General features: G+C 41.4%; 1 protein-coding gene across 1 annotated transcript in view; it reads left to right on the top strand.

The window, feature by feature from the left end:
* The first annotated feature begins 920 nt into the window (after nt 1–920).
* adgrb1a (adhesion G protein-coupled receptor B1a) overlaps nt 921–16,275 on the top strand; it is a 143,948-nt gene continuing 128,593 nt past the window's right edge. The window contains exon 1 of the mRNA XM_035672108.1: nt 921–1,119. Within this exon, the coding sequence (XP_035528001.1) occupies nt 921–1,119 (199 nt within the window). The remainder of the gene's footprint in view (nt 1,120–16,275) is intronic.

Genomic DNA, 16,275 nt, shown 5'->3' with positions numbered 1-16,275 from the left:
AAGTTTATTCTAAGGCACTGAAACTCTCTACTGCACCTGAGATTAATGCCATTATTTCAGGCTAGCAGCCATTTAAAGCATATTTATTCAGAGGTAGAGATACACCAGGCATTTAAAGGTCAGACTGTATTAAAAGTGCCCTTGTCATGTTGACACCTAGTGTCCCTGTGTATTGTTCTCTATCTACTGCTCCAACCATTTCCTCCCCTTTACTGATGCATCCTCCTTTTGCTACGGCTGTATGCAAAACATCTGTCTCCAACAGAGATTTTGTCTCCGGGCGACACAGCCGACCCCTTCCGTCACACAGAGACCTGCAGGACTACCTTTGACCTGTGTCGCTGCGGCTCGTGATGCCTCCAAAAAAGGACTGTTTGCATTCCCCAAAGAGTCACGGTCGCGGCTCGTTGGTCTGAACTTGTTTTTGACCTCTCATTAATATTCAAACGTTCAAATCAAGGCCCTGCTGACGTTAGATCAACATCCTGTGCGTTATGCTAAACACACGAAACTACAAAAGAGTTACTGTGCAACCCAACCCTACCACAGATATTTATGGTGCTTTGTTGCAAGATAGGACCTTTTTGTAAGGCCCGCCACAGGACTGTGAGGTTGGATTGGACCATAGTATCACGTATCGTGATCATAAGCATATCGTGGGGAGAGTCAAGTGTTGTGACAGCCCATGTATGTGGGGCAATGCCAGGTTCAGGGTCTGAGAACCCCCACACCCTCTCTCACCCTCTCTCACCCTCCAGGTAAGGATGTTAGCAGTCAACTGTTTTATCCGCAAGAAAGAGAGCAGATAACAGAAATAGTGCCCTGACAGGCACAGCTGGCTCAGAGTCCCAGGGATGAGACAAGCCGGCAACACAACACAGGCCTTTTCAGAGGCATTCATGCGTGTTTTTTTAACCTAGATGTCCTCCTTTGTTTCTGCGTCTTACATCCTCCCCGCTGCCTCGGAAAATACCCGCGCCGCCGACTCGCGCGCCTTTGCTCCATCTTCTCATCCTCTGATCACTCCCCCTCCAAACAAGGCCGCAGTGTCCAAGGCTGCTCGCTATCAGAGAAACCTCATATCTGAATTTGTGACATCAGAGGGAGGAAGAGGAGACAGTGAGGGTGGGGAAACAGAGGGAGTCATTGAAAGGGGAGATGAATAGATGGGTGACGAGGAGACAGTCAGCGGGACGATAGAAGATGGATTAAAGGCGAGATAGAGAGGGACGTTAGACACAGGGCCGTGTGACATAGAAAGACAGTGCTATTCTGCTGCCTCGGAGCTCCACAGACCGCTTTGTGTGTGACACCCACCATGCTTTTGGACTAAATACACAGCAATCAGTCAGCACAGACAGGCTAGTAACACACACACACACACTTTGGAACACAGGCACTTTAAAAGGTGAAACATGCCAATATCCCATGTCCTGAAAGTTCCTAATGGCTTCTCAGCAGTACTGTGGAGAATATCTTTCCTTGGAGCGACTTGGAGGTTGACCAGATCCTGCAACGCCATCGGCTCCCCTAATTAGGGACTAAACAAGGAGCTTGGGAAAGATGCTTAATGAGGCTTGACCAATGTGCGGAGTGAGACAGGAACTTAGGCTGACAACCATGTAAAAGCCACATAGCTCAGCCTCAGTGGCTACATTCAGCCCTCATGCTCAATTCTGAAGCGCTGTTTATTTGCGATTGCTCTAAATGTATGTTCAAATCTAGGATGTGATTTGTGCCAAAGTAAGCTGATGTAGCTGTTTGAGCAGACATAAGTAAAGTAAGTACCTGTGACAAAAGCACCTAATTGCAAGGCTGGTCGTCTAGCTAGCACAATGATTTTCTTTAGTTTCACTGATAACAGTCACTGAAGAGTTAGTCTGGCTCACAGCAAGTAGGCTGGTGGACAATTTTTTAGTTTGAATTGTCCTCCCCTTCCACTATCCTTCCACACAGTTTTGCAAGGACACTATCCTGGGCTTAGTGCTGCACAAGATCACTGAGATTTGTCTAAGAAATACCTGTCTTCAATGTTGGCAATGCAGCCCTGAAGATGGCACTTTTGATCTGTTCTTTTCTCTTGTTACCTTCATTCTGAGGTGGAAATGTCCCCTCATTTGTGTTGAAATGCCTCAACACAACGTAGGTTTGGTATATTTAGTCACGTCTGTGGTTGCTATGTAAAGTTTAACCCTTGCCTGCCAGGAGCAAACCCAGAAGTAGCATGACATAGCCTCAAAACATTGTTGGTTTTGAAGGAGGTTGGGTGGATGGATGGGTTGATAATGTGTGTGACTTGGTGACAGTGGTAGTTTTGTGGTCAACTGGATGTTCTGTTATGGCCATGATCATCCCTTAACCTGAAAGTCATTCTTGAGAAAGATAGATGATTGCTGAGTCTCATTGCTCAAAGAAAGAAAACAATGACTGTCCCCACCGTTAACCAGGTCGTTATTCTTCTTAAACATGATGACAAAGTTTACCTGAACTTAACAGAGTAGTTTTTTGAACAACCAAACCCAAACCACAGTCTTTCCCAATCCTTAAAGCAACATTCATACATTATTTTGGCCACTTGTCGGCAGTGGAAGAAGCTAGAACATGTTGAAGCAGCAACATTAGCATTTATTTGGACTTGTGTTTCTAGTCACCTCATGAACCTCCAAGTCAAATATTCACTTTCTTATAGCTCTGTTTTGGCTTCCTCCAACCCCCTCTCCAAATAGCTACTAAATGCTTCACTATGTGCATCAAGGACATGCTCAGTTAAGTTGAATCTTATAAATGGCTTAGCTAAAAGAAGCTAAAGCGCTTAGTAGAGCTATGGTGAACAGCAGTATCAGGTATTCTCTATTTCAAAAAGCATTGATTAGTGCTGTTTTATTAAATCATTTAAAATCTAACCACAGTTCACTAAATCTAACCAAGTGCATTTTGTGGCTAGATCTAACCAAACCTTAACTGTTGTGGTTGCAGATCAGAAAATGGTCATTTTTTGAATTATTTAAATTAATTTGTAACAATTTTTTGTAACAGTGGTTTGCAGTAGTTCTGGAAGGCTTTGGCAAACAATGCCATCTTGCCAATTGAATCATCAGGTCAGAAAATGCTAATAAGGGTCACTTTTAGCAGTAAGAACTGATGTAGGACTTGCTGGCTGAGGTTGAGTTTATTGTGCTTGGTCTCTTTATAGGAAATATGAATTTACTTTTACTAGACAGTTCACAATAGAACAACAGGAAACGTTTGGAGAGAGAGTGTGACCTTGTGCAAAGCTCCCAAATTGACTCAAACCATGAATTATGGGGCCACGTAGTATGCAGTGTAGACCACATGGGCTCTGAGACACCCGAGAAATTAAGCAACCTCCAGGCAGAATTTTGTAATGTCATAGGTAACGTCAAGGACTGTCATGCAGTGCCATTGGATAGTTTGTTGCTGGGGTGTGAGAAAACATTCATTCCAAATGGATCCAACCTCCATCTATTTTTTTGCTCATTCATGAATGAAATGACAGCGGCCTTGTGAGAGCCAAACGTGTGGAAGAGACAGCGTGATGACTTAATCTTTCCTGTTGGTGAAGGTATAAAAACCGGGAGAGGTGCGACAGGCTGCCTTTTGTCTGGAGACAACTGTTGAGAGAGCAGCCAAGCATGAACTGAGCTGAATGCTCGCTGCTTGACAAAGGTATTTATAGGCATTAAAACACAAATCCTGTGTAGACTGAACATTATAGATTAGACTTTTCACTGTGTCTCATCCCACATCACAACTCCTATGCTTTGTGAATCTATGCGTTTAAAAGGTATAAATACACCTATTATCTTGAACAAACCCACCAAAATAAAATGCTTTTATTGATCCTCCAGGGATTGAACCACCCCCTGAATGGATTGATGACCCATTTTTAAGCTCCTTGTACTGGCCAAAATGTAGAGTGAGTGAGCTGACCGTGAGAAGGAAACAGTATAGTACAATTGCTGCAAATTTAAAGGTTGTAAGTGGTATAATTATGTTTCTGGTAGGAAACCATGTTGTGCAGCGCTGGTTATTGATTCATCTATCATTTGACACTGTGGAACATTCTGAACTAAGAAGGCATTATATTATCTGAATAAGCAGAGAATGCTTTCACCACCAAGTCCCTGATACACTGGGTGACTGAGCATGTTGAATCGGCGTCAGAGGCCAGAGAGAAACCGCTCTGATTGGCGAGAAGAGAAACGTAAGTGAGCAAAGCAGCAAATGACTTTTTCACAAGCAGGGAAAATATCAGACATTTTCTTGATTAGAAGCAGTTTTAAGAGCGGGCAAACTTACATCCATAGGCCTGCTTTTGTTTATATCGCAGTGGCGGTTTTTTCTGTGTTCTTTTTTCGAATGACGAATGTGGACTACTGCCACCTGCTGGTATGGAGAGTTACTACCTTTCACACAGGTGCAGAATGTACGAGCTGGTTGGCTGTTGGCTGTAGTCGGTGCAGCAGGCTCCAGTGACACAGGCCACGTGAGGCATCGCAGCAGCAGGCTTCTGTCGCTGCTAGTTGTTTGACGTTGGTTGGTGTATCGGCGCCTTAGCAGGACACCAACTCTAGTCTCCTGCGTGAAAGTCCTATGAGCTTTACACCCATCTACCACTCAGTCTTCCACAACCTTACTTTCCAACCCCCCATCTAAAAGACACAATACTTCCTGCATGATTTGAGAATGTGATTTCAATTTATCCTGGGCTGTACCACACATCTGTATGTGATCCTCTTTAATTTATTATGGATATTAATAACATTGATCATAATGCAGAAAACAGCATCAAGCACTGCTCAGCTGCAGTTGGAAATAAAAGAGTTCAGTTTCAGAAGTTAAGCTGTCCTGCATAACAGCCAGATTCTAACATCTCAAGGCAAACCAATTTGGGGTTGCTTCCTTTATTAAACACTTGAGCATTTGAATGAACAACTGTCTGTTTTAAACTGCATGGATAGCTTTATTTATAATCTTATTTTGGATTCAAGTGCAGCCTCTCCTCTCCTCATTGTCTGCAATCTTCAGACACCTTTTTTCGCACAGTGCCCTGGGATTTGACACCGGTAGCAAATTTATGACACATCACTGTGATTTGTATGCTGTGGTTGGATGGTCATCTCTTTATATTCAGTGATCAATTCACTGCCTGACATTTATTTATAAGGCCATGCTGAGGTTGTCTCCATCTTACTTATGGGTCTTTATGGCTCCAGTCTGTGGGCTTCAGCATGGTTTAAGGTCAAAAGACTTCTCTCTGTTGGAGCTGAGATTTAAACTAAACTGGGCCCAAAAGCATTCAAAAGTCTGGAATGACTTGATATCAAAAGAACAGAGTAACCTGGGGTCAATTGAAGTATAGCACTCTGTGAAAAATGGACTTTGTGTCCTTGAACTTTCTATTATTTATATTTCATTCCTTTTGCGATGCTTGTTCTGTTCCTTCCTGTCTGTAACTGCATGCTCGTGCTGCAGGTCTCACCTTTAAATGAGGTTGGGATTTCAGTGGAATCTTTCCCTCGTTTTTGGCTTTTAAACATTTAACTAGTCTGAAAATAAACTTGCTCTCAGGCAAAGGTGGAGCCCTCAGGTGACTTTCAGTATCTTTGGCTAAAAATATATGCTAGTCATAAATACCGGAGCTCTTTTAGAAATTCTTTCTCATATGTGTAGAAATAATTTCCTCTTGTTACTGTGGTAGAGCTTTCAGAACAATTAGTCATTTTAGCATTTTATGGAAGGTGTGCTCTACTCTGTGTCCGTTTTCACCTCTAATATGACGGATGTGATGAATTATATATTTAATAAGATAAATGCTAAATGTTGTAGTTGAAGGCATGAAACTAATTTAGTATTAATTCTGATTAATGGCAAAGGTATCAGTAAAGGTGTCTGCTTTTAGAAGCCCATGTTGGTGGAACCCTTATGGTAGTAGCAGTTCCAGTATGTTAGGATCTGAGCTGCATCGCTTAGAGTCAAGGTCTTCAATTAGTAGGGTTCTCTTGCCTGTTTGCTATTTTTATCTTCATGTTAGCAAGCGTGTGAGAGAAGCAGAGGAAACACCTTCACACCTCAGTTTGCTCCTCTGGAAGCCCCTAATGACGAATATACCCAACAGCCACTGGATTAACCCATGTGCATGTCTGTTTATGCATACATACTGTATAATGCTGCAGAATGGAGCAAAGATCAAAGGTATTTGACTCCTGCTGTGACAGATTTGTCTGCTGAAGTCATCGGATGTTTCATTTTCAACCAGCTTTACAGCTCATGGCGCTGTCCTTACTACTACTACTGCTACTATTAAACATTTTGACTATCAATAATCTGATCTGTTTTTTTATTCATACAAGGGTATAAGGTTTTTTATGGTCATATAAAGGCATATGCAGTATCCAGTACACATAATAAACCTGAATGCTTGACTTAGATATGTGTAGCAAAGTGTACATCTTTTTTATGAGTCCAATTCAGCAGCTATATTATTTGCAAATTTGTGTGTTTCGAAGATATTTCATTGCATACAATTGGTACATGCATAAAATAATCTTGAAATATGAATTAATGTAGGATGAGCCTGTGAGCCCTGGCTCAGGATGAAAACACTAATACGTAACTAACACCCCCTGAAATTCTTTTTACTTTTTTTTTTTTTTACCTCCAGTGGTTTAAGTTCTTTTTTCTGGCCATTTAGTACTTTTGCATCTACTTATGTCTTCAGTTTAGCCTCCTAGTTAGTGTTGAATTCAAATACACGTAGATTGTAGTCTTAAAGGTCCCATATCGTAGAAAGTGAGATTTCCATTTTTTTTATTTTATTAAATAAAAAAAATTATTTGCTATATAAATATTGTGAACGTATCAAAATGCTCAATGCACACACAGCCCAACTTCAGAAACTGTGCCTTTAAACGAACTGTCAGAACTTCCATAAGGTTGTGCTGTCACAACATACAGTCAGCAGCATTGGTGCCCCTATGTTAGAAGAAAACGTTGTGAAAGTGCCCTGTTGGATGCCCCTATGTTAGATAAAAGATGATAAAGTGCCCTATAGGTTGCCTTTTTTAGTGGAGAAAACTTGATGGTGTCCCCTAGGGCCCTTCCAGTGGACAAAACACAATGAAGTGGACAGAATACAATAAATTCCCCTTCCAAGGAGCATTTCCAGTGGACAAAACACAATAATGTGCCCTCTTGGGTGCTAATCCTAACCATGACTTTCTTCAAGCTGGTGCCCCCTTTATTTTTTTGCCTCCCATATTTGACACCAGAAAAGTGTCAAATATGGGACCATTAAAATGTCTGTTTTTTTCCTTTCTTTACCATACTGAGACCATAAATAAAGTCAAGTTTGATCTCCAGCGGGAGGAAAGGTATGCTGCGTTCAAAGGCTTCACTATTGCCGCACACTTTTATTTGAGCATTGATCTAAAATGAAGCCCGACTTCTCTTCACAACAACGTCAGCTCTTTCTCCCCGACATGCTGCGAGTTGAAGAAATGCCATAGATATTACTCACATGCATGTAGGCATGTTCATGGCATTTCCCCCCCACGCACATACTGCACATAGACACCTTGCTAGAGGAACCACAGATGGTTCACTCTGCTTCCTCCACAGTTTTCTCAGCAGTGTCGTGACCCTCTTTCTGGCTGAAAATCTGAGTTCTTATTAACACATTATGCTGTAATTTCTTGCACTTTTTTAACTCCTGGCACTCCATTAATGAATTAATTAAATAAGCTCCATACATAGTCTAATAAGGATTTTCAGGAGCATTTTGTTTCATAAATCACCTCAGCGGTTGAGTTTGTGTTGCCATATATATACTGACAACCATATGTGCATCAATCTGCAGATGGCGGTTTGTTTAAATACAGCCCTGCTACCTTTTTCAGAATACCTCTATAAACAGGCACAGGTAGCTTCATAGTGCAGGGGGAAATGATCTTTTCTTTATCCTCTGTGATGAGACCCAGGGAAATCTTTGATCTGGAGTGGCGAGATAATCATCCGTAGCTGAGCCCTGATTTCCATCTCTATTCAACTCTCCCCTGGAAGCTCCATAAGCAGCCATCAACACTGGAACTAATCAGGGTTATTACTACTCTCCCCACTGAACGGCACACTTCTGCAGATGTGGGATTGGCTTCACCGCTGCTGTTGTTGTTGGTATTGTACAGTCTTTTGATTTATATCTGTTTGCTGATGCTCCAGGCTGATTTTGTTAAACGTAAAGGTGGATCTCTTTCTGACATATTTTAGAACATTTGAACATTCTCTATTTCATCAGATGTTTGAGAGAATTCATCGCAGAGTAATTTACTTGCAGTAGAGCTTGTCTCACCCTGCCTTGAGGAGCTGCTAACCCTCCTTATGAGAAGAAAAAAAAGTAACAAGCCATGCTGCCATCTATTTTACAAGTGCTATTTCCTTTTCAATTCACAGTAGCAATTTTGTCTTCCACCTATCATATTTGTAATTTGGCAGTGAACCTGGACATACTGAATGCAAAAGGTGACCTTCTCAACTGTAGCTAAGACCAGAGCTGTTTTCAGGTCCAAGCCCAGTCTCATGTCTGTCACGTACATCCAGATTGGAGTTCAAGTCCTTTAGGGCAAGTCAAATTCATGTCTGATATCTGTCAAGGTGAGTTTAAGTCAGGTCTTGAGTCTGTCAGAAGATCCCTCCCCTTAAGTCTCAATTCATGTCTGTTGTAGTGTGTTTGAAGTTAAGTCTCGAGTCTGTCAAGGTAATGTTTAAGTAAATTCTCAAGTCAGAGCATTCAAGTTAAATCTCAGGTATTTCAGAAAAGTCATTTCTCAAGTGCGAAGGAATATACAAATCGAGTGTTTCAAGTCAAGGCCGTGTGTCGTTAGTAGATCCACTTCCCCTCAGCCGTCAGTATTACATAACAGCACATGTCGCACGGAGGCCACTTGGCGAGCAGAGGGACAATAGAATGGGATTTAAAAGGAACAGGCTTGCCCTCATACACTTTCAGCCCAAAGTATCATGGATCGACTGTCAGTTGTAGGCTGCGTACCACTTTTTACAAATCGTCAGCAATACCTGCAGACTCATTTCAGTGTAAAACTAAAAGCAAATATGGGTAAAAATATATTTGGGAGGATTTTGAATCCTCAGCACCAACTCTGATCCCTGAATGATGTCCCCAGAACAAAATGGCAGCTTTATCTGGGATATTTTTATTATTTTTGTACAAGGACGTGGAGACGCAGTGTCCACCTTTTTTAGGTTTCAACTCAAGCTATTAGTAAGTCACTAATTGTTGTGTCTTGAGTCCAAGATCTACAGCTCTGATTCAGACTAGAGAAAACTCCACACAGTCGCTGTGTGTTGGTGAGGCTATAACTAAATGTCATCTGCTGAAATAAACCCTCCACAGCTCAATGCGACGGCGGAGCCTCAGCCTTGTGATGCTGTGAAGTGTTGATCCCTAATGCTGATCTCCTGTAATATCTGATGCAGACCATGTTCATTGTGCTTCTCTTGCAGTCAGACTCTCCCAAAAACAGCTGCTTTGTGAGGACTTAGCTGTCACCATCACTGTCATAAAAAGCTCTGTATTTCTCCTAACAGAGGTCCATATATCCACAACGCATCTGGTGGCAATTTGTCTTCCGTTGGATAAACGTCTTCGTAAACTTTTTGTCCCGCAGAAGAGGGAAACATGTGGGCCTGAAGTGCTGACTTCCCAATCTGCCACTGTCAGCTGCGTTGTACAACAGCTCTGCTGAAGTGAAGCATTTATTTGTGACCCTTCCACGTTCCACCTCATTACATCTACAATGTTGTTTTTTTCCACTTAGAGGACATTGCAGCTGGATACTGAGCTCGGCATATTTTGTCTACTTGAGCACTTGTTAATTTGCTGTTATGCTCTTTCGTGTGGAGCTAATGGTGGGCAAAGAAACTACTAAAAAAAAAACAAGTGCAATTTTAGAGATCTTCATTTCCTCTCCCAACTGGATCCCACCAAACACCTGACTACTCTTATTTCATTTTTTTCATTTACTTTCATATATTCTACTTTCTCCTCTTATTTCTTTTCTTCTACATCAGCTTCTCCTCGCAAATATCTCATCCTCCTCCCTCTCTCCTCCTCTCTACTCCTGTCTTCTTAAATCTCTGCTCTCCTTTGTCTCACTTGAACATTCTCCTCCATCCTGCCCTTACCCGTTTCCCTCTCCTCGATCCATCTCTCCCCCACTTTCATCATCTCTTCCCTCATTCTCTCATGCTATCTCTTCTCAATTTTCATCTCCTGTGCTCTTTTCTCCAAAGCTCCAGTGTTTCAACTCCACTCTCCCGTCCTCTCCTGCCCTCATCCTCTCCCCTGCTCTCCCCTCCTCTCCTGTGTGTGATGGATGGCGTGGGTCAGCGTGCAGCCTCTGACAGTGATAGCCTCTGTCACTGCTCAGAGTCTGTGGCTGTTAGCGTTATCTCTCTCCACACCCCCTCCCCAGCTTTATCGGCAGTCTTCTCAGGTCATTGACTTGAGTCTGCAGGAGAAGTGGGAGAAGGGAGTTTTCTTCTTTGCTTCTGGCTCACTTCCGTCCTGAAGCAACAGGAGACTCGATGCTGATGGAGGGCACAGCCAGCGCTTATGGAGTCGGACTCTCCTAAAAGCTGCTTGTTGCAACACTTGAAATCCTGAAATGATTCTCCATTTTCCTGTGTCTTTAACTGTAACATAAAACCCAATAGTAAAGTGGCAATATGATTTGGGTAAAATATGCTTGCATTTACTGTAAGAAACTAAGTTTGAGTGAATGGAATGAATGAAAGATTAACTGGAAGAATGCAACTGACATGAACTGACATGACATAATCAGGTAGAGAGACAAATCACACATATCAGTTTGCAATTTGCTTAGAAAAAACCCAAGTGAAGATATTTGTACTCAAAAACATTATTGTGGCACATAAGTAATTGATTAGTTTCCTCAGACATTATTCTAACAACATGTCTTTTTTTCATTTCATTTAATCACTTAGTCTAAAATGTGGCCATAAGAGAGCATTAAATTATGTGCATTTTTTACTAGGGTGACAGCTGGGGTGGCCAGGCATTTTTCTGGATGTCAGCTGCCACCCCTCTAGATCCGCCCCTGGAGATAAGACATTGTACAGCGGTGTTACAGAGTGGAGCTTCTTCCCTCACAAAAGATCTTTGGCTGAAGATGGACACCGGCTGCAGGGAGCACTTTAACCCCACAACAGACAAAAAATGAGTAGGACTGAAAAATGAAAAACAAAAAACTTAAGACCAACCACTTAAAAAAAACAACAATAATAGCTTATTTATAGATTAGGAAAAAAAAAATCTTCCTCTCCAAGCCATTGAGACTACCCTGGGGCTGGTGTGTTGATTTAGTCTGTTTGTCATATTTTGTTTTCCATTTTTCCATCTCAACCAAGCGTAAACACTTTTTTGTGATATTTAGAGTTTTTTTTCCGCTCAGGTTTTGTTTTGCAAATTGAAAATGTGTATGAAATCAGGTGGATGGAATTGCAATTACTGTTAATACAAAGTCATTTACAGATTTGCTGTGGTGTGTTAGAGGATGACATGGCATTGCAGCATTGGTTGAGCAAGTTTAGATTTTTATGCCAGAACTCTGTGCAATGGCAACCCTAAACTCAGTGAGACACGTAAGTGCTACGATTGGCCTAAACATGTTGAATGAAATAACAACCTACATCTTGTATTTGTCCAAATATTATCCACATATTGCTGTAATGCACATAAACTGCAGTATGTCAGTAATTTCAAAGTGGTCTAGTAGTCACTGTCTGTAATGGAGCGAAAAGGTCACATTGACTTTGCCTCAGCATCTTGCCTGTAGCTGGGGTGAGGCCAGATGTTTTCATGTTTGCCAGCTTGCGTGGTATGTGGAGTGACGCTGAAAAATGATAAAATAGTGAAAATAATATTGATATTATACTGTATATGTATACCATTCCCTTGGGCATGGAATAATCTGCAAAAAGATCCACAATTAAACACCCTCATATCATTTAATGAATTTAAGTTCATCAAAGAATGTGGTGACATGTGGTTGTTCTTCAGAGGCCATTGCGTTTGAGTAGTTGTTCTGTTTTATTGCGGATTTCTTTGTATCCACAACTGCTATTAGTACAGCATGGCAAGCCAATCAGTGGGCATTCTAACAAGACTGGCAATTTACAACATGTGCTAATGGAAATCTGTAAACTGTGATATTGTTGCTATTTTTAATGAAAACAAAATTAGCCATGCAGTTCCCCTCAGCTCTACAAAGGCTTTTAGCCTGTTTTAGCTCATTGTTTTGGTTCTCTGGCCTGCTCTCATCAAGCTCCTTTCCAGCAGCAGGAGCATTTAGCAGCTAAAAAGACAGATATCTGTCCAGGAGTTGGTAGAGAAAAAAACAAACTTTTTTTATCTCCTGCTAAAATAAAGGTAAAGAAAATAAATGATTAGCTCTTAAATTGAAGCTTGTTTCAGCAGAAATATATATATGAGTCAATTAAAACTGCATCCATTTGAAAAACTGTGGTTTTTTGGCTACTTGGAAGCAGCACAACTGTAAACACAACTGAAATATTATCACCTTATGAAGTTCATATGGGAAAAGTGTTGCCTATTCACACATCTTGCAGACACAGAGCAACATTAGCATTCATCTGGAGTCGCGTTTGTGTCCACCTGATGAATGGAAGTCCAGTATGCTCTCTCCTTGTAGCTATTTTTGGTTGGTCTCTACCAACTCCTGGACAAATATCTGTCTTTTTAGCTGCTAAATGCTCCATTACGTTCAGCAGCTAGTCTCTAACTGTGTCTGTGTGCAGTTTGCTGCTGGGCAGCTAGTGTACGGTGGCTTTCACAGAGGCTTTCCTCTAAAAGCAGCTTCCTGCTGCTGGAAAGGAGCTTGATGAGAGCAGGCCAGAGAACCAAAACAATGAGCTAAAACATCTTAAAAGCCTTTGTAGAGCTGAGGGGAACTGCATGGCTAATTTTATTTTCATTAAAAATAGCAACAATATCACAGTTTACAGATTTCCATTAGCACATGTTGTAAATTGCCAGTCTTGTTAGAATGCCCACTGATGCTGTTCTAATAGCAGTTGTGGCTAAATCTGCATTTTGCACGTACAGGTGAACAGCACTAATGGGTGTGCTGAAAGAAGCCCTCTTCTTTGACTGTAAAGGTTTAATAGGTTATGTTGACACAGTGTCAGTGGGCTGTTAACCTCGACTAGCATCAGGTCTGGTAGCTCCCCAGGCGGCAGAGAAACAGAACTTTCTGCATGAGGCTGCCAATCAGGAGAGCCATTGTTCTGTTTTGGCTCAGGGTCAAAGAGAGAGTGGTATATAAAAACTGACAGCAGGCAAATACCAAATCAAGGGTGTCCTGCCCCGCCCCCCCCTCCCCGGCGTCTCATGAAGAAGCTAAACGTGTTGGAAGTGATTTTTGTTGTTGGCCTTTAATTCACTCTCTCCACCATCTGCCCTCCCTGGAACCTCTGAAAGCGTTGCCTGTGCTGGAAGAACAGATTAGATTTTTGTTGTCGATGAAGTTTGGGTCTCTGCAGCTGGCACTGTTTCCACTGTCTGCTCAGCGACTGCTCATGTTAACTACCCAAGTCTACTATTTCCGCCAAAGAAATGGGAAACACATCATGCTTCACTTGCTGTGCACCCAATGTTGTTGTTCTTTCTCATGAGAACGCCAAATGTTAAAACTTTTAAGAACTACCTAAACTTTTATTTCCTTCAGTATGAAAGCGGTAAAACAGACATTAATTCAAATGAAAATGCCACAGCCCATTACTTTAATGTAGGGTTACACAGTGGAAATAGAATGTGGATGGAAATTTGTTGTTGTTGTAAGAACAGAAAGTTTGGGCGAGGCGATCGAAACAAAACTTACTGTAGAGATTAAATGTATTGTGACTAAAAGGGGGGGGGGCAGGTAGCTGCCATAGGCTCAGTGTGCAGTGATGAAGCGGGCCTGTCAATGTGTGTAATCAGCCATGTACACTGTGGGCCAGCCGCCAGGGACACACACACTCATACTGTCTCTCAAAGTAACACGGCGCACACCCCATCGTCCCTCACTCAATATCCAGTAATTCACTCAAGAACCGCCCTGTATGTGTGCTTTATGAGTGTGTGTACAGTCATTAGCACACCCCAAGACCTCATTTTTATGTAAAGCAAACTCAAATGTATTAACATTAACATTATTGATCAAGTAACTTTAGTCATTTTCAGTGACACTGACTACATTTTGTCATTTTTATTTGTACTGTGAAAACAAAATACCTAGTAAAAAGTACTTAATCAGTAATGTTTTTCCTAATTTACAAAATTGAGTTTATGTTGATTAAAATGTTCAATGTAATCCCTTAGCTATTCACTATCGCATTACAGTGGAATAAAAGCAGACACAGTATGGGGTAATTTATTACATCTTACTGGGATTACGGAATCAGATTACAAAATAATCAGTCCAGATTACTTTTGAAAAATGTGTAATTAGATTATAGTTACATTGTCAAGGAAAACCTGATTACATTTTTGATTAAGTCTTTAAGATATGGCAGTTTTAAAAATGATGACGCTTTTTTTTTATGATAACCAATATCCGGTTAACCCCTTGGGCTCTATTATATCTATTCTTATAGAAATAGCTACAATAAATCCTTTGTCCCAAATGCCACCAAGGTAATAAATGAAAGCAGAGTTTTGCTTCTGAGTTTGCTGCAGATTTATTGTTTTGAGACATTTAAAGACAAAAAGGAATATTTGAGGAAGTACATTTTGTGTTGCTGCATCCATTTCTTTAGTAGAAGGTCCAAAGTATTCACAATTGATCCAAATTTTGAATACAATGGATTACGTTACTAATTACAAAAATTGCCATGCAATTTGTATTCAGTAACTGACTGCAATTCAAAGTAGTCAACACTGCAGACATGGCAAGTTAATGGTACATCAAAAATCAGCTCTAACACTTTATCACCATAACTCCTGGAATGTGTCACAGCTCATCCACTGATGTACAGCAGTGTAATGATGTGAGGGTGGATTTCCGTGTTAAGCCATTTTATAGATGATTGTCTTTCTCTCTCTGTCACTCTTAATCCTCACATGGCGAGCTGTAAAGAGTGTGTGCACGGCCCTCTATACAAAGTTGTATATATGCTTTAGGACAGGTTTAGTTGAATAAGTCAGTGAGTTATGAGCATATGGCTGCAGTGAAGTGAAATGCTCGCAGGATGTGTGCGAGTTGTTTATGTATATGTGGCCGATGGCTCCATATGGAGAGGGGGATATCATAAATCCATTACTCGGGGGGGCAGGGAGATGCTGTGTGGGCTCCATGGCCCCTCTCCCTCAGGGAATGATCGTAGAAGAACCACAGTAATAGTGGCTGGCATTGGGTAATTGTGCCCTAAAGGCACGTCATGTTTTTTTTTTCACTTCTCCACTGAGGAATCACACCAACACCCCACAGGCGCTTAAAATGCGTGTGGCATCAACGGCAACTGCAGTAGACGGAGGGGAAAGAGAAAGAGATGACAAAGATAGAGAAGAAACATACTGAGAATCTTGGGCCAAATCAGGCTTCTAGTGAAACTGCCAACTGAGAACAAGCATTCATTTCAGCCTCCTAGCGGTAATTCCAAGTAGGACATACTCTGATGTCTGCCTTTTGGCATTATGAACTGTGGAAGTACAGTCACAGGGTGTAATTTCCCCTGAGGATGGTGGGGCATGTCCTCCACACTTTATAAAGTCTAGATTTTAACCCCATGCACTTTTACAGTTGCAGTTTGAGTGCTGAAACCTCTGTGAGCACAAATTTGATGACTTTAGACTCGTCAAAATCAAAAAAGACTTGCAACTCGACTTGGACTTTAACACTAATGCCTCGTGACTCCACTTGGACTTGAGCCTTTTGACTTGAAAATACTTGATACCTTCCGCCAACACCAAATATTCAAAAGTATCTTATTTAAAAACTGTGCCATTAATTACTTCATTTCTTTTCATATCCAGAATCAACTAACTTTAACACTCATTCCCAGAAAGTAAACACTTAATCTCCCAGATCCACTTTGTTTGCACCAATCTGACCTTGAAGAAATGGTGCAACGCCTGCGAGCTAGTTCAGGCAGTCAACTCGAGCTGCGCTGCTATACACACATGACATGCCTTATTCCATAATCACTAACCAAGCA

The sequence above is a fragment of the Morone saxatilis genome, unplaced genomic scaffold (assembly GCF_004916995.1).
Source record: "Morone saxatilis isolate NCDOM2014 unplaced genomic scaffold, NCSU_SB_2.0 Contig24, whole genome shotgun sequence".
NCBI lineage: Eukaryota > Metazoa > Chordata > Actinopteri > Moronidae > Morone > Morone saxatilis.
The sequence above is the reverse complement of the archived record's forward strand: the minus strand, read 5'-3'. Positions and strand labels throughout refer to the sequence as shown.